This window comes from Paraphaeosphaeria sporulosa, assembly GCF_001642045.1.
Source record: "Paraphaeosphaeria sporulosa strain AP3s5-JAC2a unplaced genomic scaffold CC84scaffold_10, whole genome shotgun sequence".
Lineage (NCBI taxonomy): Eukaryota > Fungi > Ascomycota > Dothideomycetes > Pleosporales > Didymosphaeriaceae > Paraphaeosphaeria > Paraphaeosphaeria sporulosa.
The window spans coordinates 1398640-1424410 of NW_017253369.1; the positions used below are offsets into that span (position 1 = coordinate 1398640).

Consider the following 25771-nt stretch of genomic DNA (forward strand, 5'->3'; position numbering starts at 1 on the left):
TCGTTACGAGCTATGGGGCGCTGTCGAATGAGGGAAAGAGCAAGACAGCACGACGATCAACTTGTGGAGTAGACGGAATGTCGACAGGTGCTACTGAGCAGGAGATTGGCATAGACAATATGCCTAAACAGCGGCCTACACTGCTGACGGAGACGATGCCTGGTGCCTCGCGCAAACTACACTGCATGTGTGATCGTGAATGAGGTCTCACGGCGAAGCCACAGGAAAACACCGCCTTTCCAAGGGTGCGCGATGTCCGCATTCAAGAACGTAGGCTGTGTGGCCGACGGACACCCTGGCAGCAGGTCCGCAAGCGAGTGCGCTTCCAGCTCCGAACAGTACAGTGAGCAGCAAGCCTCCACAGTCTCACCTACACTGCACCAACCTCACGATGTGTTGTGAAACTCATCACCGGAAATATTGCACATGGCCGGAGCGACTCCGCTGCCATCCTGGCGAGAATCCCGAGATCTCGCACGGAAGCAGGAAGGCGTACGCCCGTCAGGGTCAATGTACACTGTGCTTACTATGACGAACATGAAGTCCGCGCCGCCGATTACATGTTTCTCCACAACAACGAAGCGCAGCGGAAAGCGTCACAACTTTTGCATGCCTAAACAGTGGGCTGTAAGAAGAACTTTGCTGGGATGTGCTCAGGCGTGGTGGGGATCACGGGACGCAAGTTAACCAGCTGTGCTTCCCTGTCGCAATTAATTGCACCATCCATATTACGAGACATTGAATTTCGCTAAGATGACGTGTGTGGAGATATCTCGACAGCGCGAAGGTGATCGACATCGACTGAACGACAACGAAGACAGACGCGATGCATACGTGGCGCTCAGTCTCGCAGACCAGGACGACACATCAACCATTGCTGCATAACTGCAGTGCCCGTTGCGAGCGTTGAGGGAGCTTCGCCCAGTCAACTTGGGCGGTCTTGTCCCCTCGGCAGCATTCGGATACCTTCCCATTATCGTGCCGTCCTCCGCACCGAGATGCTTTCAGCTCATCTCCCGACCTCTCTTTGTGAGGCAAGAAGATCGAGATGAGCACGCTCCAATGAGAAGGGTCTGGACCACCGTTATGCAGTGGAGCCGCAAAAAGTCGCGAAGCAGTCGTTCCCTGCCCTGAAATGATTTCACCTCAGGTTCATGCTCCTAGGCCGGTCGAGCGTGGAGTTTGCCGGCTGAATTTGCGATGTGCAAAAGGCGCTAGTACCTGACTCTAATCAATCATCCCTCTCGCTAGCGCACGCCACAGCGCACATCTGAAACGTGGTGTCCGAACACCCAGACCGATGGTTTATCGGCCAATTAACTATTTCTCTTATACACGTCTATGAAACGTAGTATAAAATCAGGCGCTAGTCCGACGATCTACACTCTATTTGGCGGACCTGGCCAGGTGCGTGCTTACTCAGGTCCAAGTGCAGCGGGATGCCCCTGACTGCCTTCCAGGCCTCAATTTAGCGACCCCTGCCGCATGCTGCGTCTAAATGTGTGGAGAAGCAGCCAGCGTACATAGTTTGATACAGTTTAGTTAAGGCCTGCTCCGCTTGCTTACCGCCGTATGACGCTGAGCGTTGGCAGGCCTCGAGAATCCCTGAGCATGCACGTCCAATCGCTACGACGCGGGACCTGCAGGTACCCAGCGGACGGCCGAGAATACGCTGATCGCACCATGGCGCCCAGAAACACCGCACATGTGGACTGCGAGCTAAATTGGAGGAGTGGAGTACGACAGTCCGGCTACCCAGGCACCGGATTCGCTGAAAAATAGGGCCTTCAGGGGGCACACGGACTTTGATGGGATCGTGCATACGCTGTGCCCAGAAGGCACAGATTTGCGGAGCATGCGATGGCGCCGGCCAATCTCCCAGCAGGGCAGGCGTATATAGCCAGCAGTCGCGCGCTCCTCTCCTGCCGCCGACAAGTCTGAGACTTCGACGAGACCAGTCACTCTTTGTTCTATTCACGTTCTTTACCACGTTCCTTTGAGGACACCACATTCATTACCAACACAACAAAGCAAACCAGATCACCAAATTTAGCCACTCACATCAAAAACCCTCGTCGAATCCACTCAACTTAACACCAAAAAAACAACTTCAAAATGCACGCCTACGCTACTCTCGGTATGCTTGCCCTCGCGGGCTCTGCCATGGCTGCCCCCAAGCCTCACTTCGGTGGCCACGGAGGCAACCCACACATCGTCTGGGAGACGGCTGTTGTCACCGTCATCGTTGGCCCTGACGGTCAGCCCATCGACGCAGCTGCCCCCACGCCCGCCCCGGAGCCCTCGCAGGGATACGTACCCGCTCCCGCTGAGCCCACCACCGTCGTGGTCGAGTCTCCTCCCCAGTCCTACCAGGTTCCCGAGCAACCATCTCCTACCCCATCTCCCGAGCCCTACACTCCTGCTCCCTCTCCTTCTCCTACTCCGGAGCCCAGCAACCCCCCGTCTTCCGGCGGTGGTTACATCGACATTGCCAACCAGTGGCGCGCCAAGTTGGGTCTCCCCGCCTACGAGCAGGACGAGACTCTCCAGAACAACGCCTTGAAGACCTGCAACGATGGCAACGGTGAGATGGTCCACGAGCTCAACCCCGGAACTTTCGGTCAGACCCTCGCCCCCGGACAGCCCGACGAGTTCGAGCACGTCTTCGTTGGTGCCTGGCTCTGCGAGAGGCCCGACCTTCCCGGCCTCAACGGCATCTGCGACACCATGTCGCAGGGCTGGGCCTACGGCGGTCAGACCGGCCACGCCGACATCATCACTGGCGACTACAAGAAGATCGGATGCGCCAACGCCAAGGGCATCTGGGGCTGCGACTACGCCTAAGCGCGTCGTCTCGATTCTCTCTAGGTACAGCAGAAAGATCGGTCGGGTTACCGCTGGAAGTCAAAAGCTGGGTGTGGGCGGGCGTCGATGCGCCAATTCTTGTTCTTGTCAGTACGTTGATTGTACGATTCTTGATTTTAGACGGCTAGTCGCTGCAATTGATGCGTTTATCTCATGGCTGAAACGTGTGCTCTTTGTGTTTACCTGACCGTGCATGCAGTCTATTGTTTTGTTTCCCGGCTAACGCAGCGATCGACTCGGCGATTAAGCACAGCAAGCAAACAAGCGCCAGGCCGTCGCTAATTTCGCGGCCTCAGCTAATCACAGCGCTGGGCGTCAGGTCCTCGGTGACGCGCTGTCGCACTGCTGGTTGCGAAATGTCCGGCGCTGATCGCAACAAAAGCGCTGCACAAAGAGGCGTCGGCGCTGTGCTTCAGACGTCGTGAGATGTCCTGCGTGACGCTGTCGGAAGTGAGGTCAGCGCCCGAGGAGGCCGTGCCAAGCGACACGCCCCGCAGATGTCAGCTGTCAGACCGGGCGATCCACGAGGAGCATATACTGAGCTGTCGCTGTCGCTGTTGCGCTTGTGCGATGATGTTGAAGGAGAGTTTTCGGGACGGCAGGGACTGGTGTTGGATGTCGCGCTCGGTACCGTAGTGGCGCGGGCTCGCCTCCCTAAAGCACCCCGCCGGGCCTCGCTCCACGGCTGTGCGATCAACACACATCTTCGAGTTGCTGTGAGCACCTACCAACCCTCCCTCGACTGACGGACTGTAGACTCAGGAAATGTCGCTCGCCGTCGATTGTCAGAGTCACATCCAGCAGTCAGAATGGACGCCGGTACTGACTCTCACGCGCGGGTTCCGTAAGACACAACCAACACCGCGCACTAGCTCTCTTGGGTCTGCCTCGTTAGCATCAGTAAGTTCGTGATTGGGTCTCCCGCCAGTGTACTAGAAGCCAGCCATGGCGACACCCTCCAGACGGTCGAGCATCGTTCGAGCGGGGGCTCGGTGTTCGGTTTACAGCACAATGTGCCATCATATCTAGAGCGCTGGGCTGCCAGCCCGCCGTCACGGTACCAAGTACCATACCCAGCTCAACACTTTGCGGACACAAGATGCCGGCTGCTGCAATCAACACTGCCGAGACCCCGGTGCCGGCCGCCCTGGAGGCTGCCGCCGTGGTCGAGCAGGCGCCCAAGGTGGAGTTTGACCCCGTCGTGCTCAAGGCGAAGTATCTCCAGGAGAGGGATATCCGTATTGCACGGGGTGGTGGGACTACGCAGTACACATTCCTCGACGGAGACTCGTCCAAGTACTTGAAGGACCCGTGGACGGGCAATGATACGCAGAGGGAGCCGCTCGTGGAAGAGACGGAGGTGGTGATTGTGGGAGCGGGATATGGTGCTCAACTCATCGCCACTGAGCTGCAGAAGGTCGGTGTGACTGACTTCCGAATGATTGACAAGGCGGGCGACTTTGGCGGCACTTGGTGAGTTATACTTTGATATCTGAGCTTCTCGCGCTCACGATGGGATAGGTACTGGAACCGCTACCCCGGCGCCCAGTGCGACATTGAGTCGTACATTTACATGCCCCTGCTCGAAGAAACCGGCTACATGCCATCGGAGAAGTATGCCCACCAGGATGAGCTACTAGAACACGCCCAACGCATCGGCAAGCACTTCGGTCTCTATGAGCGGGCGCTCTTCGAGACAGAGGTCAAGGAGATGCGCTGGAACGAGGATGCGAGCACCTGGCTCACCACGACATCCCGCGGCGACAAGATCACCAGCCGCTTCGTCATCCCCGCCGCGGGGCCCCTCCACAAGCCTAAGCTTCCGGGCATCAAGGGCCTCGACTCGTTCCAAGGCCACACCTTCCACACGTCGCGTTGGGACTTTGCCTACACCGGCGGTGACGTCCGGGGTGGTCTTGAAAACCTCAAAGATAAGCGCGTCGCCATTATCGGCACAGGCGCGACATCCGTGCAGATTGTCCCGCGCGTGGGCGAGTTCGCAAAGGAGCTGTACGTCTTCCAGCGCACGCCATCGTCCATCGATGTGCGCAACAATCAAGACACCGACGCAGCGTGGTTCCAGGGCCTGCAGCCCGGCTGGCAGAAAGCCCGCATGCAGAACTTCAACCGCCTCATCAACGGGGCCGAGCGCGATGTCGATCTCGTAAACGACAGCTGGACGTCCGTAGGGCGCCTGCTTATGAAGGACCCGCTCGACTGGTCCGACCCCGTGGCTGCGGGCACGCGCTTCCAGATGATTGACTTCGAGAAGATGGAGGAGGTGCGTAATCGCGCGTCCGCTATTGTCCAGGACCAGAAGACAGCGGAGAGCCTCAAGGCGTACTACAACCGCTTCTGCAAGCGGCCCTGCTTCCACGACGAGTACCTGCAGACTTTTAACCGGCCTTCCGTTCACCTCATCGACACGCGTGGCGCGGGCGTCGATGCACTCACCCCCACCGCCATTGTTGCGGGCGGGAAGTCGTACGACGTCGACGCAGTCATCTTTTCCACGGGCTTCGAGACGAGCAACGACTGGAGCCACAAGACGGGTATCAGCATGCACGGCCGCTCCTCGACTATCACGGAGAAGTGGAAAAACGGTCTGTCGACGCTGCACGGCTATGCCACCCGCGGCTTCCCCAACGCCTTCTTCGTCCAGTACTTCCAGGCCGCGCTAACCTTCAATCTTATGCACGTGACGGGCGAGCAAGCGCAGCACTTCGCGCACATTATATCCACCGCCAAGGCCCAAGGAATTCGCACCGTGGAGCCGACACAAGAAGCGGAAGACGGATGGGTGCAGACAATTGTCCAAGGCGCCGCGGGTATGGCGGGCTTCTTTGGAGATTGCACGCCGGGGTACTACAACAATGAGGGAACGGTGAGCGAGGCCGGAGCACGTATGGCGGGATACCCTGCTGGGGCGGACGCATTCTTCCAATTACTGGCGGACTGGAGAGCGGATGGAACCTTCGCTGGGCTCGAGGTGAAGCAGTGGGATGATGCGCCGTAGAAGAAGTAACTGTGGAGAGGAATTGAGACGCAGGATCCATGGTTAGCCGAGCGAGTTCTGTTTGGTTGTCTGTGTGCGCAATCCACAGTGCTTCTCGCACGCTATTAACCTGTATCAGAGCGCTTGCATAACTGCTTTGCAAACATTTCATTGTTCAGTCCCAACCTCATCGTTTCCGAGCATCACGGTTACGTATGTTCCCACGTTAAGCAGATCGTGCATATCGTACAAAACCCCCACGTCTCCGCCGCCCAGCCCAACCTCACTCTCTCCCCCCGTAGAAAAACCGCGGATGCACCGGCGCCGTCACAAGGCAGTTTATCACGCGCTCACCGAACGCAATGAAGATGAAGAGGTAGAACACTTCCAGCATGGTTGATCGTTTGGCCGGCCGGGAAAGATTTGGTTCGATCGGGGGAGGGATCAGGAAAGACCGCGGGAGTTGGAGCTTTGAGCAGGAATTAAGAGTCTGCAGTTGTATGGATAGAGGTGGAATTTGGAGTCCCAGATGGTCCCTTGGAGCGGAAAGGTGGGTATAGTATTGAGAAGATGATCAGGGTTCGCTGATTGTAAAATTCGAGAGGCGCAGTCCGGGTTGAAGCTCGAATTTTCGCTGAGAGGTCGGCGTGTATTCTGTCTGCAGGTCTCCTTTAACCCAGAATCCCGCAGTTCAATGGCTCAATTGTCCTCTCTTTCGATTTTGCTGAACGAGGTGCCGCGCGGGAGATGGAGACGATGCGACGAGAGAATTATTGAGTGGGCAAGTTGCCCCATCCACAATACTTTTGTCTCCCGAGGTCCAGACTCCCCTTCTCCTTTCCAAGCGACAAGCGCGAATCGAAGTATGCTAGATCCACATGTGCCGTCCGAAGTTCGCAGCGGCACGCTTGCCGACGGCCAGACTCGGGACACAGGAGGCCTTCCGCTTTCCAATTATCAAAACCGTATCCTGGGTCCGGGAGTCAAGTCACCTGGGCCGACAACGCACCTTGGCCAGCCGACATGAGCTGTATTTGTAGAACGTGGATGTGTGAGGCGCGACTTGGGGGATCCACGTGGGCTGGGAAAGCGGGGTGGGCCAATCGCGTGGATGGATTATGGATCTGGTGGCCGAAACAGGAAATGAAGTGCGGTCGCCGAAGGGCCGCGCTGCGACATTTCACTCTCGCGTCACGGTAAGCGACTGTTCCTCTCCACGGGTCTGACACACCTCCGTCGTAATAACGGAGATGGCACGCCTCTGCGACGCCCGCGAGGTGTCCTGTATACGTTCTTCAACGCGCGCACACGAGAGACGCGCCGATTCAATTCTCGACTTTCGATATGCCACTCCCGCTTCCGTCCCGCATCTATCAACATGCGGAACCAGAGGCCGTCCACCGTCTCACCCATCTTCATCTTCTTCCTCCTCGAGTCTATCCCCACTGCTCTCGCTGCTCGTAAACAAAACCGTCCCAGCTACCGAACCTGCCACGAAGTCTCCATAGCCTGTCCCCTTTGAGCGACGACGTATAGTTACTATCCTAAACTCGGCCCGAATGCCTTCTTCCTGGTATTGTTCGCCCTTTGCTTCGTAGGATCGCTAGGTATCGGTATATAGAGCAAAACATGGACATACACGCTTATGTTGGGTGGAGGCACCTTGTTGGGAGCGCTAGGATACCTCGGTCGCGTGCTCATAAACGACAACCTGTGGAGCAAGGCAGCCTTCGAGATGCAGATCTGCTGTCTTGTTCTTGGGCCAGCTTTGTCGATGCCGCCATCTACCTGACGCTGCAGCATTTCGTGTTGTACTGTGGACCCGAGTTCAGCCTGTTGAAGCCCCGCCTCTACCCATGGCTCTTCGTTGGATGCGATTTCGCCTCGATCGTGATGCAGGCCATTGGCGGAGGCGTGGCTGCTGGAGGAGGAATTTCGGACAACATCAAGGTCGTCAACGTCGGTAACAGCCTCATCCTCGCGGGTATCGCTTTCCAGGTTACCGCCATGAGCGTTTGTGGCTTGCTCGTCCTCACATTCCTGTGGAGGTACCGCAAAGCGCGAGCAACCCTTTACGCGTCGAACGAGAAGAGCGCATACGACCTCAGCAAGGCCAGTAACGCTGTGAGCAGGAAGCTATAGTGTTCGGCGGAGTAGCCGTATTGGCATACTTGAACATCTTGATTCGATGCATCTACTGACTGCCTAAGATGGTGGGAGCATGGGGTAAAATGCTCTTATGAGGAAGGAGTTCTTGCTGCTTAATGGAATTTAAGTCAGCGTCTGCCGTTGCAAGAGTGCTTTGCTAACCGCGTTGATGCAGGATGATTGCGATCGCATGCTTTGTATTGACCCTGTTCCACCCTGCCTTCTTCTTTGCCCCATTCACCGCTTTCCGCCAAAGCAGACGCAAAGTGTCGGACGTGGGTTCAACACCTGCCGCCTCTGAGTAGACCTTTTTGTAGAGTTGGTATAATACACATCAATATAGACTTTCATTCGCCTCTAATCACTACAACTCTCGAACATTCAACGTAAGCCAAACCAGCTCCCTTAACGAACCTTCATAATCGCACACCCGGGCAGAGCTGCTGGGCCATGTTAGAGCTATGAAGCCCAAATATTTCTATCAAAAGAACTGAAAATGCAGTCTGCACAAGAGAACTCCCTGGATGTGTCCAATTCAAACGGCTATAGTAGCATCCCTCATAGCTTCTGCTCCGGGTCTCAGCCCAGATTCTATAATGGGCGGGCGTGGCAAGTCAACAGGATCAGGCATGAGATCTTCGCCTCCAACTGTTTCGAGGTCTTTGTCATACCGAATTGTACCTTCGTCAAGATTATCCACTCTGAACTTGAAATCAGCCAACCGAGCAATGAACGCGTAAATGGCGTATGTCTCGGCGTTATCAAGAGCTTGGGCGGATGTCAGTTGGATCATTTTCTTGTAATTGTATGTATGGTCATCGGCTAGCTAATGTGAGCAGACGCTTGCAACGTAGATGAACGCTACTTACTGTCCATTCCGGGTTTGGTTATGTGGGTCAACTGGTGGGGAGTCAGTGCAAGGTGGCGAATTAGCTTCATCGGACGAAATTTACCTCATGCAAGAGCGTGCCAGACAATAGGGCATCATGAACCTCCAGCGAGTTCTGTATACTGATTTCATCTTTGTCGAGGTACTTTTGCAGGTCTGCAACATCAACCTCTGATTCCGGAGCCTCGCCTTCCGACACTCCATATTTCGTCTTCGAAAGCTTGAAATCGCAAAGCTAAGCAGTCAGTAAATATAATCATATGAAGGGAGAACTCGAGGCTTACGGTTACGGTACACCGGTCTGGATTTATATCAGCAGGCGTCATGTTTTCAACCTCGAATTTCCTAAAATGCACTATTCCCATCACACGGTTGTCCTCGGGCTCAGGATGTTTGCAGCCCATATGGCCACGACCCATCCTGATCCAGTTCTTCGTGTCTTGCCACTGTTGAAATGGACCTTCTGACCCTGGGCCAGTCTTCGGTCCAGTCCGCGGCAAGAGGCTATTTTTCACATCGGCTGGGTCGTCTGGATCGTCAGGCGTGATGGTCCACCGCTTCCCTTCACCGTAATCGTCGTCATCGCAGTAGAACCGTATATCCGCCTTATTTCGCTCAGGCAGGTAGCTCATACCATTTCCAAAGCTGTCAAACATGTCTGTGGGATTGTCAGTAACTGTTCGCATAGTTGAGACATTCTCACTGGCCGCGAACTCTCTTTACGGCTGCTGCGTCTGTTTTGGGGACACGAAAGAGCTTTTCGAAGACTGCGTTCATGTACGGTCCATCTCCGTCCAGTCTTGCAAGTGCTCGTTTGGCATTGTGTAAAGAGTCCATGAAAGCTTCCGTGAAAGGTTTTGCTATTTCGAGCGTGAGGCAGCTCTCATCGACCCAATAGGTCAACGATTCCGCTCCACATCTGCCAACGGCGAGCGCTGAAACAAAAAGAGTGAACTTCATCTTGGAGATCAGATCGTAAAAGGATGGGCTCCCTCTTGAATGAGGACATCTGGAGAGATATGTAGACTTTTATCCTGATGTACTGGGCTTCTCGTTCACACTTTTTGGAGACATTGCCTCGTCTAAATTTATATTTTTGTCACATGCGGATTCTTGGAAATTACATTTCGGGCTGTTTTCCGCAATTTTGATGTAAGAGTACGCCTGTTTCAATTCCTCGAACGAAAGAAGCGATTACACCGGAAGATGACTACTGCCAAGAAATACACTTAACGCCCTCGTGGGGGCGACGGTGTAGCTGAGCCACCCCATAGACGAAGTCCACTCTGAGATAGGAAAATGGATTGATAAATTGCGTTGATTTAGAACCGTAGGAGCCAGATCGCTCGTTTTCAGCTCTTACATCGCTCTTCATAAAGCGGTCGCCGCACAGTAGCTCGACCTATATGCGCCCTAACCATTTCAATCCCATACAAAATTTGGTTTCAAAATGCATTTTCTTCCTCTCGTTATTTTCGTCCTCGTGCCTCAATTGGTGCGCGGTATGAACATACCACGCACAAGTACCGTTCCGACCCGCACCTTGAAGTCAGTCGTGGTCCGACAAAATGCACCACCAGTAACCACTTTAACAGGCCCTTCCAATGGCCATGAGCGTGGAGATGTTATAATCACCATATCCGAGAAAGACAACAACGACATTGCTCAACTTATCGATCAATATGTTTGTCCGGATTCAAAACGCCGGAAACGCTTTGTGCAAGACTGCATCTTCGACATTTCCACCTCCATGTACAAAAAAATGGAACAGGGCCAGCTCGAGTCTTTGATGAACATTGCGAGAGACGAAATCGCACTCCCAATGCCACCCGAGTGGGGAGACTTGACTCTTGGACAGATGAATCTTCTCGGTCAACCGCTACAGAACCTTCCTGGCACGGATGGTGCAAGAAGGAATCGCTTGTCGCGAGTCGTATGGTGGACGCTTTATCCGCCGCTGGTCATGCATACTGATGATAATATGCCCGTGAGAGTGATTCCAGCACTCCTGGCTCAACGAACCGATTCAGCGCCGCCTGAAGAGACCAGTGCTCGTTGTCACTTACCTCTATCGATCCCATACTGCGCCAATTGTGGCGGTGCAACTACTTCAGAAGGAACGACATGCGTAGGAGTAAGTCTAGGCCGTCTATTTCTGCTGGGATACTCACTAATCATAATACAGTTCGGAGATTTATGGAAGCTGTGAGTAGCGCTCTGATGTCTTTGGAACGATCTAGCCCTTCGTCATATGCGGTATCTGACTCAAACACAGCTGTCCTTGCGTCAAGAATACTCCTCTGCCACCTGAATTGCATACCAGTACGTCACACTCCAGTACTGATATTGGCCATTCACTGATTGGAACCCTGCTGTTAGTGCAAATGTCATCCGAGCAGATGTCGGCATGGAAATTGGCCAGACAAGCGGCCAGTAAAAAACCTAACATATCGTGTCGCACGAACAGCAATGTAACTCAGACAATGGGCCTCTGGGATAGGTGAGCGGTCTTTCGAACAAAAATCCAGCTTGTACTGATAGGATCTCAAGGCTTGCGGACAAATTCTGCAGTGAAAACGACCTTTCTGACGGTACTCTAAGATGGATGGTAGAGAGAGATGAGATCTACGACATTTGGCCGCACTATACTTACTTTCTTGACTATCGGTACTATTTCCAATGGACCTCGAAGTATACGCCGAACTGTCAAATCCCACCATGTAAAGCCATGATGAATGACCTCCATAGCTGTTCGTATGCTCCTACTGACCCTTTGATTCATGCGCTAATTCACAATAGGTGGAGACGACATGAGGAATCAGATGGCTGTGGCTGGGACGACGGAGAACAGCTGTGGTACCATGAGTTACGGCATCGAAGAAAAGCTCGGTGATGTCTCGCCGAAGGAAGAGTATACCCTGGACATAGCCATACAAGTGAACAGTTTGATGTTTTTCACCGGAATAATGTAAGTTTTAAGAGACAGTCCCATGAGAGACAGCTCTGATTGTTGCAATAGGTACACTGTCACCGATTCAAATGGGCTACCCGTAGCCACTTATAGCCAAGCAGACTTTCCCATTCAGGATCTCAAGCCAGTATACATGGATGGTCTTCCACACAGTATAAAACTTATGCCGCGTATAATCGAGTCGACACCGTATCGTCTTCCAACGGGGGAACGGTATTGGGGCGGAGTATGGTTGCAGGTGGATATGGACTATGGAGAAGAGCTTATCGGTCACCCCGACAACAAAGACCACTGTGCCTATTCCTGGAATACAAAGGAGAACTCTAGGTCATGTTTAGAGAAGCCAGAGAAGAATTTCAGCTGCGAGCACTCCAACACCTTTCCTCGTTGGTCTGGCGGACCGGCTGCTGATGAATCAAGCATACAGAGCATGTTTTGGAGATGCACAATTACAGGATATTCTGGCATTGTGTAGCTGAATCGGTCTCGTTATGTGCGGTACATAGCATAGGAAGTCGCGCTTTAGATTAGTTAACATTCACTCATTGCCGAGGTTGCTCCTTGATGGCCGTGGAATTATCCCTTTGTCGCGTGGCTGTAACGAGAGCGAGGCCTAGTCGCATGAATCCGACTTGCCATGACTTAAGTCCGGATATGTAGTGGCACACCTAAAACCCACTTGAACTTCCAGCCACGATTGCTTTGCCACATTTGCAAACCTCGAATATGTGCGCTGACATGGCAATTGTCTAATTTGACTAGTCGTTTAATGTGTTTCCCTGGGTAGCCGGACACACGCCGTAAACGGATGAGTCTACAGGTTCGACTTCTAAGGCCTCTCCCTCGCAAGTCTATCGATATATAACTTCTATATTATTATTCTGTAGGTATTTCTCCCCTGGGAAAGCTTTCGCAACTATAATACCCGCGTCTATTAGTTATGCTGTTGATCGTTTCGTTGGCGCTATCGATCGCTTCTTTAGCGGATTTCCGTTGCTTAATCGTAGCTGTAGGAATTTCTTCAAAGTTCGGAGGGCTCGAATGCTAGTTCTGTAAGGAGTGAATATATCTCCAAGCCGTAAAGGCTACCCCGACCAAAAGTATCACTATGTAGTAGCGTGTTACGGCCCCAGCCTCAGAATCGCCGAACAAGGCTATTGGGGAACGAAGGACCAATGAAGCCAAGGCAGGAATACAACGAGGCCATTGGGAGGCTAAGGCACGTGGCCGCTCGACATGCTAAACTCGAGTAAGTCGAGCATTCCCATATATATAGGATCGGACGAGGGCTCTTATGGCACTCATGTTCAACCTGAATCATATATATTGTGATCGGAACAGATTGTCTACTCAATACTCTCCATCGCACTCGTGTGCCCTGACACCCTGCTCAATCCCGGAGAACTAACCCTCGCCTTTGGCTACTCAGATACTAACGCCCCTCTCGGTTAGCGCTACCTCTGTCAAGCCGAGGGCTTAACATAGCGTATAGAATAACCTTTAGATTTTACGCGCACTTTTAGTTTATTACCATATGGACCTTGCCGAGACAAGAAATACTATATAACACAAGCCCCTTACTCCCTAATTAGGTAGTAAATTAGAGGTAGTTACTAGTATTCCTGTCTTATACTACCCTTATGCCCTCTCTCCCTCTCCCTCTTCCATCAAAGCCTTCCAATCGGTCTCTTTCGGCCTCCAACCCAGCTCGAGCAGCTTTTCAGATCTCGTTCTTTCACCACAACCCCACATGATGGGGCCAAACGGATGGATTTCTCTTGCGGCATCAACCGACACACTTTCTACTTCTCCAAGACCTAATCGCTCACTGACAGCTTTGGCCCTTTCCATCATACTCACGTCTCCGGTACGCACAAAGTAGTAGCCGTCTTGATTTACTCCTACCTGTCCGCGTCTCTCGCTCCCACTCTTCAGTGACTGTTCCATCAGGAACACGACCGCATCTCCCAAATCACCAATGGAAGACCAAGACCATGTTGCGGTACCCTCGCCGATTACAAAGGCCCGTCCACGGCTCTTAACCGTTGCATAATAAAACGCCGCATTGCTCTCCTTCTTCAGATGACCCTTGCCCCGGCCCAACAATTGCCCAGGCGAGACCAGCATTGTGCCCACCCCTTTAGCAGTACTGTGAGCGACGATGGCTTGATCAGCACCAGCGTGCATCCGATCCTTAGGAACGTTCAGTATTGTATGTGCGTCCGTGATATCGCTCCAGGGACGGCTGCTCGCCCTAAGATTCCCAGTGATGGGATTCGAGAGGTCGATAAGACTACGCGGGCCGGTTAGGCTGATGAGCCGTGGCATGGGCGATCCAGTGGTGTTACGGGATGCCAACCCATCTATCATCGCGCAAACGGCGGGGACATTGTCACCTCCAGCGTGGATGACGAAGTCGGAATCCGCTGCCGTAGATATGAGGAGAGAAAGCGAGGAAAGTTCGCCGATGATGGGGATGAGATTTGAATAGACCGATTGGAGTTCTTTAGCATCCCTTTCCTCACGGATCAAAGCTTTGACGCGAACACTAGGATGTGCCTTTAAGAGACAAGAGAGGATAGTGCCGCCGACGAATCCGGTTACACCAGTGAGAAAAACACAGTGTGATGTAGGCGTTGTTTTGGGATTAGGCTCCAAACTCATCATCGCGAACGAATATTCAAGATAGGAATAGTTAACAGTTGACTGCCGTACAGACAAAGAAGTATTAAAGGGTTTTTATTATATAGTTGTGGTGCTCTTTACTGCGGCTGATAGCACACGCTAAAGCAAAAGACTCAGAAAAGGTGATGATAATGCGTTCTCTGTCGCTATCGATCGATATTATGAAAATTCTGCAGCCTAGTGGTCACGTAATTGTTATGAATAAGCTATGACTAATCTATTGCTGCCTTCCTTGTGCATGATGCGTGTCAGCGGCTAAGCTAAGATGTGCAAAGCGTGTGCCTGAAGTCGAAGGGCGCGCAAAAGGACCTGCCCATAAGGCTAATAATGACTCATCAACCTAGTGGCAAGGCTCAGAGATTTTAATCAGACCTATCTATGGGTATTCAGGACGAAAAGAGCTTAATGGTGGTGCTGTGTGCCTACCAGCCCTAATTCACTACGAAAGGACAACAATGGCTTAATTATGTTTATGGTAACCATCTCGCTTGTATAACCATCACGCTTATTAGATACGTTATATATGTTACTCTTAATTATATTTATTAAAATTTAACGCGCCCTAGTAGAACATTATGATATCGCTCGCTCTACCCTCTATAATCGCGCACATGGCAAACGCTTGAAAGAAGAGAAGGCCTAAAGTTAATAGTATCCCACCCCATGTGAAGAAAAGCCATCGTAAACTTTTTATTGTAAATGGCTAAATTTGGACAACCTATGCAAATAAAGCATATACCTTCCTCAGGCTTCAGCGTCGCTCGCCAGTGACGCACCAATAAACCAGCCAAGCCGCCAGGTAAGAACTGGGCTCGGGCTTTCAAGAAACGCCATGTAGAACTTAAAGCAAGGAAAAGTACAGCAATAGACTGGGATTATTACAAAATCTGTGATAAGGTCATGCACTAGTTTGAGGTAATTAGAAAGTGCTACAAGATTAGACTGTCTTACCAGAAAATGTCTATAACATGGACGAGACAGGGGTGATGTTAAGTATGCTCAGCAATGTTAAAGTCTTTACTAGTAAGAATAACCTGCAAAGCTATCGAGGCGCGCGTATGGGGCGCATCATAGTAACGGCAATCGAATGTATTAGCGCCAGCGGTAGGTATCTAGGCTCAATATATATCTGGCCAGCCTCAACTCATCGAGCTAACTGGACTACGTATCCTACTCCTAGATGGATTATGCATACTCTGAATCTGGATATACCAACTCTAAAATTAGCTTAGAGTGGCTTAAGCGTGTATTCAATCCCCAAACCAAAGAATAGGCTAACTGAAAACCACGAATCCTAACATGTGACGGCTTCAGGACACACGAAACCCTCAAAATCCTAGAGTTTTATTTTGAAAATAATATTGTCTTATGTCGTCTTCCCTCTCATATATCCCACAGGCTACAGCCTTGTGATATCGCTGTATTTGCCCCACTGAAAGCAGCCCATCATGACCAGGTTGAACGTCTAGAGCGAGGAGGAATAGGGATAATTGGTAAGTAACATTTCACCTATTTATATAGCCCTACAAGGGAAAGGGCTTTTACTAAGAGAAACATCCTTATAGGATGGAAAGTAAGCGGTTTATATCCCTTTAATCCTAATCAATTACTTGTAGATATCCCAAAGCCAGCTTCTGAATTAAGGGCTGTTGAACCGACCATTCCTACCCTCAGAACCTGTGAGATTAATCTTTTCCTGTAAGGTAAAGTGGTCTAGACGCTAGTAACACTAGGAGCTCTTATACTATTATATAACCTAATTAAATAGGGTGCCGGAAGTCACCCAATGTCGGCATTGTTGGACCACCAGCACTCGGCACCCCTGGCCCATGTAAACCCCCACCACCTTTCAGATTCGGGTTCGGACCGCTAAGATTCGAAGTCCCTTGCCCACGCATGCCCCTGAACCCGCTAGCCTTTAGAATAGTTAAGGCATTTACACCTTCAGGTCCCCTGAGCATCTGTCTCTATTGGCTTTTGTCATTTCCCATGGGACCTGGGTCGCCCAAGCCATCGAATGGACCAAGGTGTGTCTTTGCGCTGATTGGACCTATGCCATTTCCCGGTCCCTTCAAAGCCTTCACAATCGCCCCACTGCGGATGTTTGGGGATATTTTACCAATAATAGGGGGCTTTCTCGGTATTCCTTCAAACGCGGCCAATTTACTGTTTCCCATAGGACACGCGATGCCCAGACCTCCCAATTGATGAAGCTGAGAGTTCTCACCAAATTTCTCCATGTCCTCTCCCTTCAGAGTCTTCCCGAGGGCATTAATATGACACTGTGGAGTCACCTTTCCAAGCTTGGGAGCTTGATTTAGGATCGCTCCACATGCGCCCAATGCCTGGGATATCTTACTTGGGCCATCTGCATCAAGTTTGTCGGTTATTGAATCTCCACCGAGAAACTGGCGTGCTGATGCCTTTTCCAGCTTTCCCTAACTTGACGTTGACTTCTTCCGTTCCTAAATGCCCGACTGCGCCGTTCGCCAGCGCAGGTCTATCCATTACTATAGACTCCTCCGTTGCCGAATTGCAGAGGTCTGGTACATCTCCAAGGCCAATTGTGCCTCTTTCTTTGTTGGTTTATTGGTTTTTTCGCGTCTTCGCCATTACCACTCTCCTCCGCCTGGGCAAGCTGACCAAGATGACGAAGACGCATCAAAGCCTCATCATGTGTTATTTCAGAGGCTGCTTTAACTTTGGAGTTTGCCGGATGCAACTGACCAGCGAGACGCAGACGCATCAGCGCCTCGTCACGAGTCATGTCAGAGGCACCTTGTGCTTTGGGCAATATCTTAAGCTCAGATTGGGTTTGGCAGTGAGTAGGACCGTTGCATCTTCTGGTGCATTGCCATTGGGTATTGGTGTTGCTTTCTGGCTGTCCTCTCTGGCCAATCTAATTCGGCTTTCCCTGCTGCTTGGGAAGATGATGGAATTTCATTCACTAGAGCTTTTCTGCTCCGTAAAATATACTTCTGGGCCGCCAAAGGCTCAGCGTACTTCCTTATCTTCCCACTTTCTCGTTCGCATGATGCAACGGTGGATCAAAGTACCTCTTCCCGCAATTTTCGGACTTTATCGTGTTCTCGGAACCAGATGTCATCGATCGCAGTGGCACGTCTTGGTTTCTTCACAGAAGTCTTCGATTTCCTTGTCTCTGACGCGACCACAATGAGATCCTGATCCTTGGCTGTAGGGCTCTTGGGTACAGGTCCTCTTAAGTGGGTTACATCAGAATCAGAACGCGTGTCCCCGCTAGGACCATTGGTTGTATTAAACTTCCGTATCTCTTCACGAGCAGGTTTTGTCCCCGAAAGTAGAGAATGCTGCGTCACTTCCTCGTCAAGAGGAGTTAAAGGTGAAATCTTCTCCTGCCGTACCCTTTCTGTGTGGGGTTGAGCATCTTCGACTGGCTCCTCTCGATGATGTTTCAAGGTATTTTTCGAAGGTTCTGGAGTGGTGGAGCCCATAGTAGCAACGGTATGTTTATTTGAAGCCCGAAGACTGCTTTGTGAACCGTCGTGGTAGTGAATGTCGTGCATCTGTGGCGCTTCTATTTATTCGAAACCGAGAACTTCACCCTGCAGATTGTTATCAGCCTGCTCTAAGCGTTCTTTAAGGGTCACATCATCTACGTAGACAGTTTTTCTGGCCACATCATGGCTATCAACCTGCTTTTCTTTCAGTAATACCTGATCAACGATATCGTGCAAAAGCTCTTGGCGAAAATGTACTTCCCTTTCGAAGGCCTTGCTAAGAAGCCTGCTTTTCTTCCAAGTCATCTTCCCTACCGTTTTTAAGTGATCTCGCGGAGAACGCCCGACTGGTAGGGCCGGACAAGCCCGTTGGAATGGTGTGAAGTCGAAAGATCTTTCTGTGTACGCATGGCGAATCTCTGCTACAATGACACCCTAGGTCGAGTTTTATGGGCTGTTGCTGCGCGCGTATGCCAAAGTCTTTGTATGAAACCGAATATCGAACTTTATAGTGATGTCTGACTATGAATACTGTAAGTGAAGTATTCTGTCAAACAGTAAGCTATGCTTAAAATGTACTCTATTATTGAATTTGGGTATGAAGTTATGAACCACGCCTGAATTTATCAGGGCGCGGGTGTCGTGGTAGATGTACGCTAGAAAGAAACCCCAGCTCGTGTCCACGTTGAGAGCAGCCACCTACACGAAAGGCGTGTTGAGGAAACAGGGCGTCATTATGGTGCGATGAGTCTCAATCAAATGACAGACTTCCGTTTTCCATCCACTAGCTCTTTCAACTTTTCCTGATCCAGCAACTCGTCCTCCACCAAGCGACCCGTCTCCTTCACCTCAGCACCAGCGCGCTGATACCTCACCAGCGTCGGCACAGCATTCACATTCCATTTAGTTCGATGCAAATTCGACACATCTTTCCACCTACAGTATTACCCCAGTTAGCTTGTTGGGTATCAAACGGAGATAGGCGCTCGGCGCATTCACATACTCAGGCTTCTGCCCCACATGTACAAATCCGACCTCAGGCGCATTCTCGAAGGAGAACGCTGCGCCAACAACTGGTAGCGCGGCCCTGACATCTGGACACCATGGCTGCTTGGTCTCGGGACTTATTGACGAGATGAAGAAGAGGAAGTACGTATCATCTGTGTCGTTTGCGAGGGGTAGATCCTGTGCGGACTTTGGGAGCTGGAAGGGGTCTTGGATTGGCATTTTGACCCGATTGAGGTTATGGGGTAGAGAAAGAAAGGGTCTGGAGTTGTGAACGAGGCACGCGACAGGGAGATGTTCGCTTAAATTGGCCGCAGGCTGGTGCCAATGTAGCGGCTTTTCGCAAAACGCTTGCCCCGCCACACTACTTCCATTCAAGAATAAAATCCAAACTAGCCACCTGTCCTTGCAACGGCTTCACCTAGCACATGCAACCGCAACACGACCCCTGTTGCCGAGCAAGAGACCTGCACGCTAGGGACATACACGCAACATCGCTTCCGCAGCCACGAAATACCATATTTGGCATGCAATCTAGCTCTTTGGGCGTACCTCTGGCGTCAGGTCATCTCTCATCTGTATTTAGCGTCCGGAAACTCGTTCTCAACATCGGTCCGCAGGTCCACCTCCAAGCTCTCCTCGTCCTTATGTCGTGTTCCGTATTCGATCATCGCACCCACTTTATCAGGATAGTCTTCAATTTCAGCGCTCGTTTGGACACCTATACCGTCCATTGATTCACAGTTCTTCTTAACAGTCTAGCAATCGATAGATAGCTTGCATGGTCCCGCACAAAGATCTTACTGCAAGCGAACTGAGCCATGCCAATAGCTAAACTTTGGCCTACGAGGATAGACACCAGCACCGCGATTGGCTTTTTCAATCTCACGTCCAACGCGATAGCTACGAATGGCCGCTTAAATGCACCTGATTCTTGCGTCACCTTCGGCAGCCGTATATCAGTTCCAAGAACAGCAAGAAGAGGAAGACGAGCGGCGAAGTGTGCAGCGTATAGCCGGGCCTGTGGGGCAATGCTAAGTTGCGGATCGGCCCTTCCTTATTAAGATAGTTGGAAAAGTGTTCGTTCTTATCCATACCGGAATAATCCCTGACAGCCAAGGCACCCGGTGCGGACCCGTAGTCCCATACGGGATCGGGTATACCGATTCGAAGAAGGAGACTCGATATCATGTATGAGCCCTTCGAAAGCAAGGCAACCAGTTCGATAGATCTGAGTCCTGGGTTGTTGTGCTTGTCAATTGTACAAGTCTTGCACTCAGAGAGTGTTCCATTACGGTCAAATATCGCGATAAAAGCCGCTTTGTACGTATATTTAGTTCCTTTTATGCGAACTATATGAGCATCCCCGGCTGCGTGATTAAGTCACAGGTCAGTCCAAATGCGGCTGCGTGATTAAGTCACAGGTCAGTCCAAATGCAGCGACGCTATGCCGGCCAACTATATTGATAGGCGAATACATGGTGCCAACCAAGGTGCTAACCAAAACCACTTCCGATCCTGCACATTGTTTCAAGACGATTCTCACTGATCCAGTCGGGCTCGCCATTCTCAGGATGAGCTCGACCTGCAAGACATGCTCATTCAAGAAAAAATCTCGCTCTTGATATTCCCTCCTACATTAGCTGACTTATACAGTTTGCGCACTAGCATGGGCCAGCGAAGCATGCTATCACTACCAAATACGCCCAAGAGCGAGCCCAGGCTCAACCTCACCAGTGACGAGAACAACTTTGTCAGGGCGTGGAAACAGCGTTTATCCCAAAGACTGATGACACCCTTTTGCGAAAAGCTGTAGAGAAGCCGTGATGATCGTACTGAAGATGAGCGTAGCGATCACGCTCCAGCTGATCTCGATCTTTCCGAATTAGTACATATGGAAAAACATGCTATTTGGAGGCGGAATCGTGCACGGCAAGGTTGCGTGTCGGTGAGTAGATGTAAATCCTGCGCACAGTGCTATGCTGCGCTTGCGGCTGCATAAGATGTCTTACCCAGTGAGCTCCTTTATTAAACCGAAACGCCAACCAATAAATTTTGTCTACGCATGAACATTCACATGGAATGTACGTGGGTTTATGCAAATTGCATACCCTAAGCCTACGAAGAAGCCACAATAATTATGTGATAGCCCGGTTGCGCCTGCCTGTGTCTTGGATGCAGTGCTCAGCTGTATGGACTGTTCACGGATACCTTTAGCTTTGTCTTACTCTAGAAATATTCCTCTGGCCTAATGAGATAAAGTAAATAATTGGTGACACTCTTATAGACAAAGAGTATCAGTGTATTTTCAGTGTGATAAGCCAGAATAAGCCAGCGAGTTGACGGTACATTCCTCGAACCGCGACTAAAAACGTGACTTAATGACTTGGAGAGACCATTGTGGCCTGAGATGATACGATGAGTGGAAATCTTCGGTACCAACGCAATGTGAGGAGCTAATAAAGACTGTGAGCTTAGTAGGGAGAAATAGAGACTAATGACCGATGACTTGTAACCTGAATCTAGGTTAGCTACTTTAATTCGCGGGTTTGCCTGCGGAATCGAATCGGCTGTGTACTGTTCTTGATCACCGCTACGGAGTCCTTATCTAGCCTAAAACCATTTCCATGGGAGTCAGATACGCAATATTCTCTTCGCTATTAATTCGACCTCAAAATAAGTAAGATGGTCATCCTCAAGATTTGCTATATAACGCTTTTACTTCTATTACAAGAGAATCAAGAGAGACTTACTAGTAACGTTTATAGGGACTGCGATTGTTATATTTTGCGTCCAGAAAACATTAATTGTTCCCCAGACAATAACGACCTAAATTTGTGGCCTGATATGGCGCGCATAGAGGGGTGGTAATATTGATTCAGTGTCATGTTGTACCCGCCGTGGGACAAGGAGTGTCATCTTTCCAATTCTGGGATTGAAAGGCCTCCGCAAAGACTCGTAACATTCTTGTCGATCCGCTGACTTATTGTACTATCAAAGTCATTTGTATAATTATGCAGATTGCGTTTTGATGGCGTAGAGACAAAGCCTATCCTTGTCTCGCGACATCATGCGGATGATTCTGGCCAGTGACTTTGGGGGACTTCAACTCAGATTGCCAGGATGGTTCACGTAAGGGACGGAATTGAACCTAAAGTTCGACTGAGCTAGCCATTAATTTCAGAATGATTGGCGCTTGGCTGCGTTACAAAGCATTCCTCGTCGACTTTGAGACGCTGCCCGTGGAAGGGTCGTGTGCACACAAACAGAGAAGATATATAGGACCTGCCATTCGCGCGTAACCCCAACGGCTTCAAATTGTTTACCAAATTCTCAACTCTTCGACATGCGGATCGCATTGTCGTTCGCCGCCGTTTCGGCCTCGATCGCAGCAGCCGCCAGCCCCACTAACACTGTCGCGCCGCTTTTTGCGATAACCCCAACACCACCGAGTCCCACTTGCACACTGTCAATTTGCGCAGACTACATCAACTCGTGTGGCCGTTGGTATGGGGGCTGCTACGCGGCGTGTCCGGGTTACACAACCCCGTCATTCACAGACCCCGGATGTCCTACGACCTCGCGAGCAGTGAGCGCGACGCCGACGACTTGCACCACGACGCTGTGCGCCGACTACATCAATAATTGTGGTATGCATAATAATAATTCCTCGGCATGACATGCTTGCTGATGCCGAAATAGGTTTGATGTACGGCGGCTGCTTCCCCGCTTGCTCAGGCTACACTATACCCTCTTTTGCTGACCCCGGTTGCCCAACGTCTACCCCTTACCATATCGGCATCACTGTGGCTCGTAAATAATGGGGATACCGGGACCAAAGATACCTGCTGTGGAGTCTGGTGCATATAGCCCGAAAGGTTGATACCAAGCCACTGCAATCTTGAAGGAAATGTATGGGCATCGGGGAAGCTCTGCCTTTGTTTATTTTGGGAGACCTGGCTCAGAAGTGACCGGATTGAATTTAAAACTATTTACAAAGTGGCTTTCCGTTAGGGTTGATGGGTACTTTATCACGTATGTTCGGGCGATTTTTGCCTTCGTCCATCGTAATTGATGTTGTGCTTTACGTAAATTTCTCGAGAGTCAGATATGCTACACAATATTCACCCAAGACGGCACAACGGCGTGAGAAATGGTTACTTGATGATTATATATGAGGGTATCGCAACATTTGATGTATCCAGCCATTCAGAATCTACCATCCCCCAGGACCCCCACGTCCACCTCCACCATGATGCCCATGGCCTCCGAAGCCACCAGGTCCACCCCCACCATGATGACCGCCGGGTCCTCCCATACCGCCGCCGTGATGACCACCGGGTCCTCCCATACCTCCGCCATGATGACCACCGGGTCCTCCCATACCTCCGCCGTGATGGCCCCCAGGTCCCCCCATACCCCCTCCCGGTCCACCCATGCCTCCACCAAATCCACCGGGTCCGCCAGGCCCTCTTCCGTGGTGTCCGATTCCCATGGTACCTGGCGCGCCGCCGAAACCTGCTTGAGGTCCTCCTCCCATCATACCACCGCCTCCATGGTGGCCTCCGCTATGATGTCCTCCGCCCTGAAAGCCTCCTTGAGGTTGTCCCCCAAAGCCTCCCTGAGGTCCGATGTGTTGTTGGTATTGTTGCTGCATGGGAGGGGGGTTTCCGTGGGGCTGATTGTGCTTTGGGTCTTTGTGCAGAATCTTCTCTTCGAGTTTGTGTAAGAGACCCATCTTGTACGAAATTTAATGATTACAATCCAGTGGGATAGGATGGACGAGTGCGCTCTGTTGTATCGCGGCAATACGAAGGCTCGTTTGGTGTCGGATCTGTTGATTTACTACCAGGTTGTGAGGATGTAATCGTGAATTTGTTATCGCAATCGAGATAGTGGAAAGGTTGCCGGTGTTTGGAGCGTACTTGAAGGATACCTATGGTACCTTCCTTTTGAAGTGACGCAGAGGTTCTTATGGAAGGAGGCTCGACCGAAACGCTATCTGCCGCGTCATCTTCCCAGAGGCTCTTGAAAATAGCGTTTACCTGCCACGCGGCATGACGAGATGTTAGACGCCAAGCATCGTCATGCGCCACAGCATTGCGACGAGGCCCACTTGGTTCGGGTCGAACGGATTGAGCTGCATGGGTACGCCACGTGTGGCGCCCGGACGCCCGGTTCGTTGTTGGAGTATGATATGGCCACAGCGTCTGAACAGCTTCGTCAGGAATTTTGTGCCGCCATCGCTGGGTACACACCATAGAGACTTTGTTGTTGTACCAGTTGACGTCACTAGATCTGCACCAAAATCGGGCCGAATCTCTGTTGAGATTCACTGCATAGACGGAGAGCGGTATCATTAGTAAGATTCGGAATAAAACACAATTAATGCTGAGTGCAGGAACATTCGTGCAATGCCACCATCCAGGTCTTCCTCCTCACACCAGATGTGGAAGTTTGTCATCAGTGTCGATTCTAGGCATTCTACGTGTCCTTATTCTACAACAACAACAACAGCAATTGAGAAACGTTCAAGCGCCAGAGTAGTGTGCCTTGTGCTCAAATTCACACCATGTCTGAAGAAAAATATCTATGAATGATTTTGGTTGCCAGCGACTTGTTGAAGGACTCGAGTAAGGCGGAACAAGCTAATCATATTTCGAAGATCACATAACGTGCTTTACAAGCGAGCGCCGCGTACAAGCGAGCGCCGCACCCTACCAACTTTGCGCACCTCTTCACCCGTAAATCTCAACCACCTTATAGGGTAATATATAAATATTGATAGAGTAGATTAAGTAGTATTTTAGGTACCTTTCTTACACGTATGAGAGTTATGCCTAGTCTCTCTGCACCTCTTACAGCGCGCAAGAGCCTGGCGGCTAACACCTAATTGCTCTCCTCCTTGACGCTCTTCACGCGCAATCTGCTAATCAGCCTCATGTTAAGCAAGTAGATCCTCTCTAGCTCCCTTAATTAAGACCCTACGCTGCTATATATGCTTTTTTTTACACTGTTTGCGCGCTGACGCTGCCTCGTTGGCTTGCTTAAGACTGGTGATCCGATCACGCATTAGCTCAGCTTTAAGCATTATTACCTCAGCGCCCTTCTTAAGCTAGTTAATCGCCTTAATAATTGAGGCTAGTAATAAGCTCTTATGCCGTCGCATGCGCTTACGTATTAATATTAATTAAGCCTTAAGCTTACGTACGTTGCTTAGTGTATAAGCCTCCTAGAGAGCCTCTAGTAGAGTAGTTAGAGTAGGTGTATAGAGCTGCACGTTAAGCTTTAATAATATAATATCTGGTTAGAGAGGTATAAGGCCTGCGCCTTGAAAGGCTGAGTAGATATTAGCTGAGGTAAATAATTAACTAAATGCTGCCTTAAAGGCTGGCAGGAACTTAAGCTTAGTAATGTGGTTGATATGGTAGCAGATTAAGCTCTTAACCTTACGGCTGTACGCGCGCTTTAAAGGCGAGAAATAGCTAATATTAAGTGGCTGTAGTAGGTGGGATAAGTGAGGCAGCATATAGAGCGTATAGATATTATTCTCCTTGTAAAGCTCTTAGAACTTAAGAGAGTGGTGGCTCTTATGGCTGTTAAAGATAAGTAGGCGACGCGCACTAATAACGTGAGTCTTTTGTTAAATCCAGAAGGGTAGCTAGTCCTAAAGGGTTAGGGTTGGTTCTCGGGCAAGACAACTGGGGAAGGAAGGGGTTTGTCGAGACGATAGT

General features: G+C 50.8%; 11 protein-coding genes across 11 annotated transcripts; 6 read left to right on the forward strand and 5 right to left on the reverse strand.

Moving 5' to 3' along the window:
* Positions 1 to 1366: 1366 nt before the first annotated feature.
* CC84DRAFT_1167985 (uncharacterized protein) lies at positions 1367 to 2020 on the reverse strand. The gene is made up of 2 exons (XM_018179297.1): positions 1461 to 2020; positions 1367 to 1407 (listed from the first exon to the last, which is right to left on the reverse strand). Exon 1 carries the CDS (start codon positions 2009 to 2011, stop codon positions 1469 to 1471), a length of 543 nt encoding a protein of 180 aa, XP_018032220.1. The 5' UTR covers positions 2012 to 2020; the 3' UTR covers positions 1367 to 1407; positions 1461 to 1468.
* On the forward strand, positions 1936 to 3027 carry CC84DRAFT_1167986 (uncharacterized protein). Its single transcript, XM_018179298.1, has one exon. The coding sequence runs from the start codon at positions 2116 to 2118 to the stop codon at positions 2842 to 2844; it is 729 nt and encodes a 242-aa protein (XP_018032221.1). The 5' UTR covers positions 1936 to 2115; the 3' UTR covers positions 2845 to 3027.
* Positions 3028 to 3964: 937 nt separating this feature from the next.
* CC84DRAFT_1221317 (FAD/NAD(P)-binding domain-containing protein) lies at positions 3965 to 5881 on the forward strand (the record flags this gene model as incomplete). The annotated part of the gene is made up of 2 exons (XM_018183261.1): positions 3965 to 4338; positions 4387 to 5881. 2 exons carry the CDS (start codon positions 3965 to 3967, stop codon positions 5879 to 5881), a joined length of 1869 nt encoding a protein of 622 aa, XP_018032222.1.
* A 1324-nt stretch (positions 5882 to 7205) lies between these two features.
* CC84DRAFT_1229213 (uncharacterized protein) lies at positions 7206 to 8271 on the forward strand. Its single transcript, XM_018183657.1, has 2 exons — positions 7206 to 8135; positions 8184 to 8271. Exon 1 carries the CDS (start codon positions 7490 to 7492, stop codon positions 8000 to 8002), a length of 513 nt encoding a protein of 170 aa, XP_018032223.1. The 5' UTR covers positions 7206 to 7489; the 3' UTR covers positions 8003 to 8135; positions 8184 to 8271.
* Positions 8272 to 8543: 272 nt separating this feature from the next.
* Positions 8544 to 9718, reverse strand: CC84DRAFT_1262851 (uncharacterized protein; the record flags this gene model as incomplete). The annotated part of the gene is made up of 5 exons (XM_018185182.1): positions 8544 to 8830; positions 8878 to 8908; positions 8962 to 9132; positions 9182 to 9555; positions 9679 to 9718. The coding sequence occupies 5 exons, from the start codon at positions 9716 to 9718 to the stop codon at positions 8544 to 8546; spliced, it is 903 nt and encodes a 300-aa protein (XP_018032224.1).
* A 629-nt stretch (positions 9719 to 10347) lies between these two features.
* On the forward strand, positions 10348 to 12343 carry CC84DRAFT_1221320 (uncharacterized protein; the record flags this gene model as incomplete). Its single annotated transcript, XM_018183262.1, has 7 exons — positions 10348 to 11031; positions 11083 to 11102; positions 11173 to 11219; positions 11277 to 11397; positions 11448 to 11647; positions 11697 to 11865; positions 11917 to 12343. 7 exons carry the CDS (start codon positions 10348 to 10350, stop codon positions 12341 to 12343), a joined length of 1668 nt encoding a protein of 555 aa, XP_018032225.1.
* A 997-nt stretch (positions 12344 to 13340) lies between these two features.
* On the reverse strand, positions 13341 to 14681 carry CC84DRAFT_1167988 (NAD(P)-binding protein). The gene has a single exon (XM_018179299.1). It carries the CDS (start codon positions 14533 to 14535, stop codon positions 13507 to 13509), a length of 1029 nt encoding a protein of 342 aa, XP_018032226.1. The 5' UTR covers positions 14536 to 14681; the 3' UTR covers positions 13341 to 13506.
* A 572-nt stretch (positions 14682 to 15253) lies between these two features.
* CC84DRAFT_1229218 (uncharacterized protein) lies at positions 15254 to 16219 on the forward strand. Its single transcript, XM_018183658.1, has one exon. The coding sequence runs from the start codon at positions 15522 to 15524 to the stop codon at positions 15783 to 15785; it is 264 nt and encodes an 87-aa protein (XP_018032227.1). The 5' UTR covers positions 15254 to 15521; the 3' UTR covers positions 15786 to 16219.
* A 2375-nt stretch (positions 16220 to 18594) lies between these two features.
* Positions 18595 to 19303, reverse strand: CC84DRAFT_1127863 (uncharacterized protein). The gene is made up of 2 exons (XM_018175784.1): positions 19036 to 19303; positions 18595 to 18968 (listed from the first exon to the last, which is right to left on the reverse strand). The coding sequence occupies exons 1-2, from the start codon at positions 19257 to 19259 to the stop codon at positions 18788 to 18790; spliced, it is 405 nt and encodes a 134-aa protein (XP_018032228.1). The 5' UTR covers positions 19260 to 19303; the 3' UTR covers positions 18595 to 18787.
* A 3080-nt stretch (positions 19304 to 22383) lies between these two features.
* CC84DRAFT_1208900 (uncharacterized protein) lies at positions 22384 to 23037 on the forward strand (the record flags this gene model as incomplete). The annotated part of the gene is made up of 2 exons (XM_018182191.1): positions 22384 to 22687; positions 22740 to 23037. 2 exons carry the CDS (start codon positions 22384 to 22386, stop codon positions 22856 to 22858), a joined length of 423 nt encoding a protein of 140 aa, XP_018032229.1. The 3' UTR covers positions 22859 to 23037.
* Positions 23038 to 23179: 142 nt separating this feature from the next.
* Positions 23180 to 24087, reverse strand: CC84DRAFT_1167990 (uncharacterized protein). Its single transcript, XM_018179300.1, has one exon. The coding sequence runs from the start codon at positions 23773 to 23775 to the stop codon at positions 23254 to 23256; it is 522 nt and encodes a 173-aa protein (XP_018032230.1). The 5' UTR covers positions 23776 to 24087; the 3' UTR covers positions 23180 to 23253.
* Positions 24088 to 25771: the final 1684 nt, after the last annotated feature.

What these genes read in the sequence shown, in the direction of transcription:
- CC84DRAFT_1167985 (XM_018179297.1), bottom strand. Translation starts at nt 2,011, where the DNA reads ATGTGGTGTCCTCAAAGGAACGTGGTAAAGAACGTGAATAGAACAAAG.
- CC84DRAFT_1167986 (XM_018179298.1), top strand. Translation starts at nt 2,116, where the DNA reads ATGCACGCCTACGCTACTCTCGGTATGCTTGCCCTCGCGGGCTCTGCC.
- CC84DRAFT_1229213 (XM_018183657.1), top strand. Translation starts at nt 7,490, where the DNA reads ATGGACATACACGCTTATGTTGGGTGGAGGCACCTTGTTGGGAGCGCT.
- CC84DRAFT_1167988 (XM_018179299.1), bottom strand. Translation starts at nt 14,535, where the DNA reads ATGATGAGTTTGGAGCCTAATCCCAAAACAACGCCTACATCACACTGT.
- CC84DRAFT_1229218 (XM_018183658.1), top strand. Translation starts at nt 15,522, where the DNA reads ATGGACGAGACAGGGGTGATGTTAAGTATGCTCAGCAATGTTAAAGTC.
- CC84DRAFT_1127863 (XM_018175784.1), bottom strand. Translation starts at nt 19,259, where the DNA reads ATGCCAATCCAAGACCCCTTCCAGCTCCCAAAGTCCGCACAGGATCTA. An exon ending in CATGTGGGGCAGAAGCCTGA is followed by an intron (nt 18,969 to 19,035) that starts GTATGTGAATGC and finishes GTAATACTGTAG; the next exon opens with GTGGAAAGATGTGTCGAATT.
- CC84DRAFT_1167990 (XM_018179300.1), bottom strand. Translation starts at nt 23,775, where the DNA reads ATGGGTCTCTTACACAAACTCGAAGAGAAGATTCTGCACAAAGACCCA.